Raw genomic sequence first — 1,705 nt, 5'->3', positions numbered from 1 at the left:
CTCTGTCTCGCGTCATCACGAGCGATTTCATCGTAGGACATACGGTGATCTCGTGCTCTCAGAGCTGAACCACGTGATACTGGCATGTGAGGTTGGGATTGACTCTTGATGCGTTTAAGCATGACACTCCTAAATGCTTCTGCCGAAGCGCTACTAAGTACAGAAGGCTGTTGATGACGCTGTCCGTTATCAGACCTAATTAATGCTATTTCTATCCTTTGATCAAAAGATTCTAAGATGATGTATCCATACCTTCATCTCTTCACGTGTCATTAGATTGTATATTAGAGCTGATATTGTATATTGTTTGCTAGCGTCAATTGAAAAGTCATCCCGTCTAAAATTAAAATATAGACAGACTTTCAACTGAAATCCAGGTATAATAATAGGTATAGAGAAAAAAGACGTTTCCCAATTTGACCCCAAAGCTAATTAGTGTCGCGTATCGACCAATAACAAAGTTTGCCAATTTGTAGCAGTCAATTACGACCGGCAGACGCATGATCTGCCGAATTTCAGACTCACTTAGTGTATGTGTGGCTGCTTAAGGGTATGAAAGACTTTTCACGTCTACAGCCAAGAAATTTAGGTGCTTCTAATACAGTGCTATGCACTACCGGCATGCAGAGCTTTCGTCGAATATAGAAGTCGGATTTCTTAGAAGATAACTCAGGTTCGAATGCTTTTAATCTTACAACGCGTGAATTTGTGGGTAACTGATCAACGATTACATTTGCATCGATCAAACATGATATCAATTGACCTTTAGCATGATCTTCGGGAATGCCCGGCGCACGGCTGAATACACGTCGTTGTGTGATTCTCGATAGTCGAAGCACGTTTGCATAAACACGAAAACGAAAACACGAGTTATACATCTATCTAACAGATACCTTTATATTCATTCGGCGCAGATGTCAAACATCACTACAAATATCCTGTTGTGTCCACATGAGACATGTTCAGGGTCGGACAGAACTCACCTGATTCACGTCTTCTGGACATGCCCCCATGCCAAGAGATTGTGGGACCTCCTGATCAGAAAATGGGAAGGCTTCGGTGTCAGCTTTTACGGCAAGCCTCTATAAGCGATCTTCGCACTTCGACTACCAACTTCTCCAGCTCGATTGGCGCTCGCAATGGACCAACAGCTCAGTGATCTGTCTGCGGAGGAAGCAACGACCTTGATGTACCCAATGGCCAACATGGTGTGTCAAAATATGTGCGTTATGTGTGTGGCGGCTGTCTGGCACAACCGAATGCAGGTCATGAGCGGTAACCAATTCGTATGCGACAATCCGGAGACGCTTCTTAGAATAACAATTGCTCGCCTATCGACGGCACTCCGGGACGTCTGTATTTTTTTCGAGACGCTATGCCCTAAGACGACGGACTCAGCAGTCGGAGTACTCAAGGCGATCTTTGCTATGATTACAAACAATGCGGATCTCCCAGCAATCCCTCTACCCAGCATGGACTCGGCATACCTTCTCTTCTTCGACGGAGGGTCAAGAGGCAACCCTGGTCCAGGCGGTTCGGGTTCGGTGCTGGTGCGCATAACTCGCGATGTTTCGACCCCTACGATGATCTGGTTCGCGTCAATGGCTTATGGCCATCCAACTACCTCGAACAACAAAGCACAATATACAGGCCTGTATCATGGACTTACTACGCAGCGCCACACGGATGCTCGCCGCTTTACGTG

The 1,705-nt window shown here is 45.9% G+C and overlaps 1 protein-coding gene across 1 annotated transcript; it reads right to left on the bottom strand.

Moving 5' to 3' along the window:
- Nucleotides 1-521: 521 nt before the first annotated feature.
- Nucleotides 522-878, bottom strand: PHALS_07260 (uncharacterized protein; the record flags this gene model as incomplete). Its single annotated transcript, XM_024720695.1, has 1 exon — nucleotides 522-878. The coding sequence occupies one exon, from the start codon at nucleotides 876-878 to the stop codon at nucleotides 522-524; it is 357 nt and encodes a 118-aa protein (XP_024585868.1).
- Nucleotides 879-1,705: the final 827 nt, after the last annotated feature.

The sequence above is a fragment of the Plasmopara halstedii genome, assembly GCF_900000015.1.
Source record: "Plasmopara halstedii genome assembly, contig: Scaffold_3073, whole genome shotgun sequence".
In the NCBI taxonomy this organism is placed as follows: domain Eukaryota; phylum Oomycota; class Peronosporomycetes; order Peronosporales; family Peronosporaceae; genus Plasmopara; species Plasmopara halstedii.
This window is presented reverse-complemented; position numbering and strand designations above follow the sequence as displayed.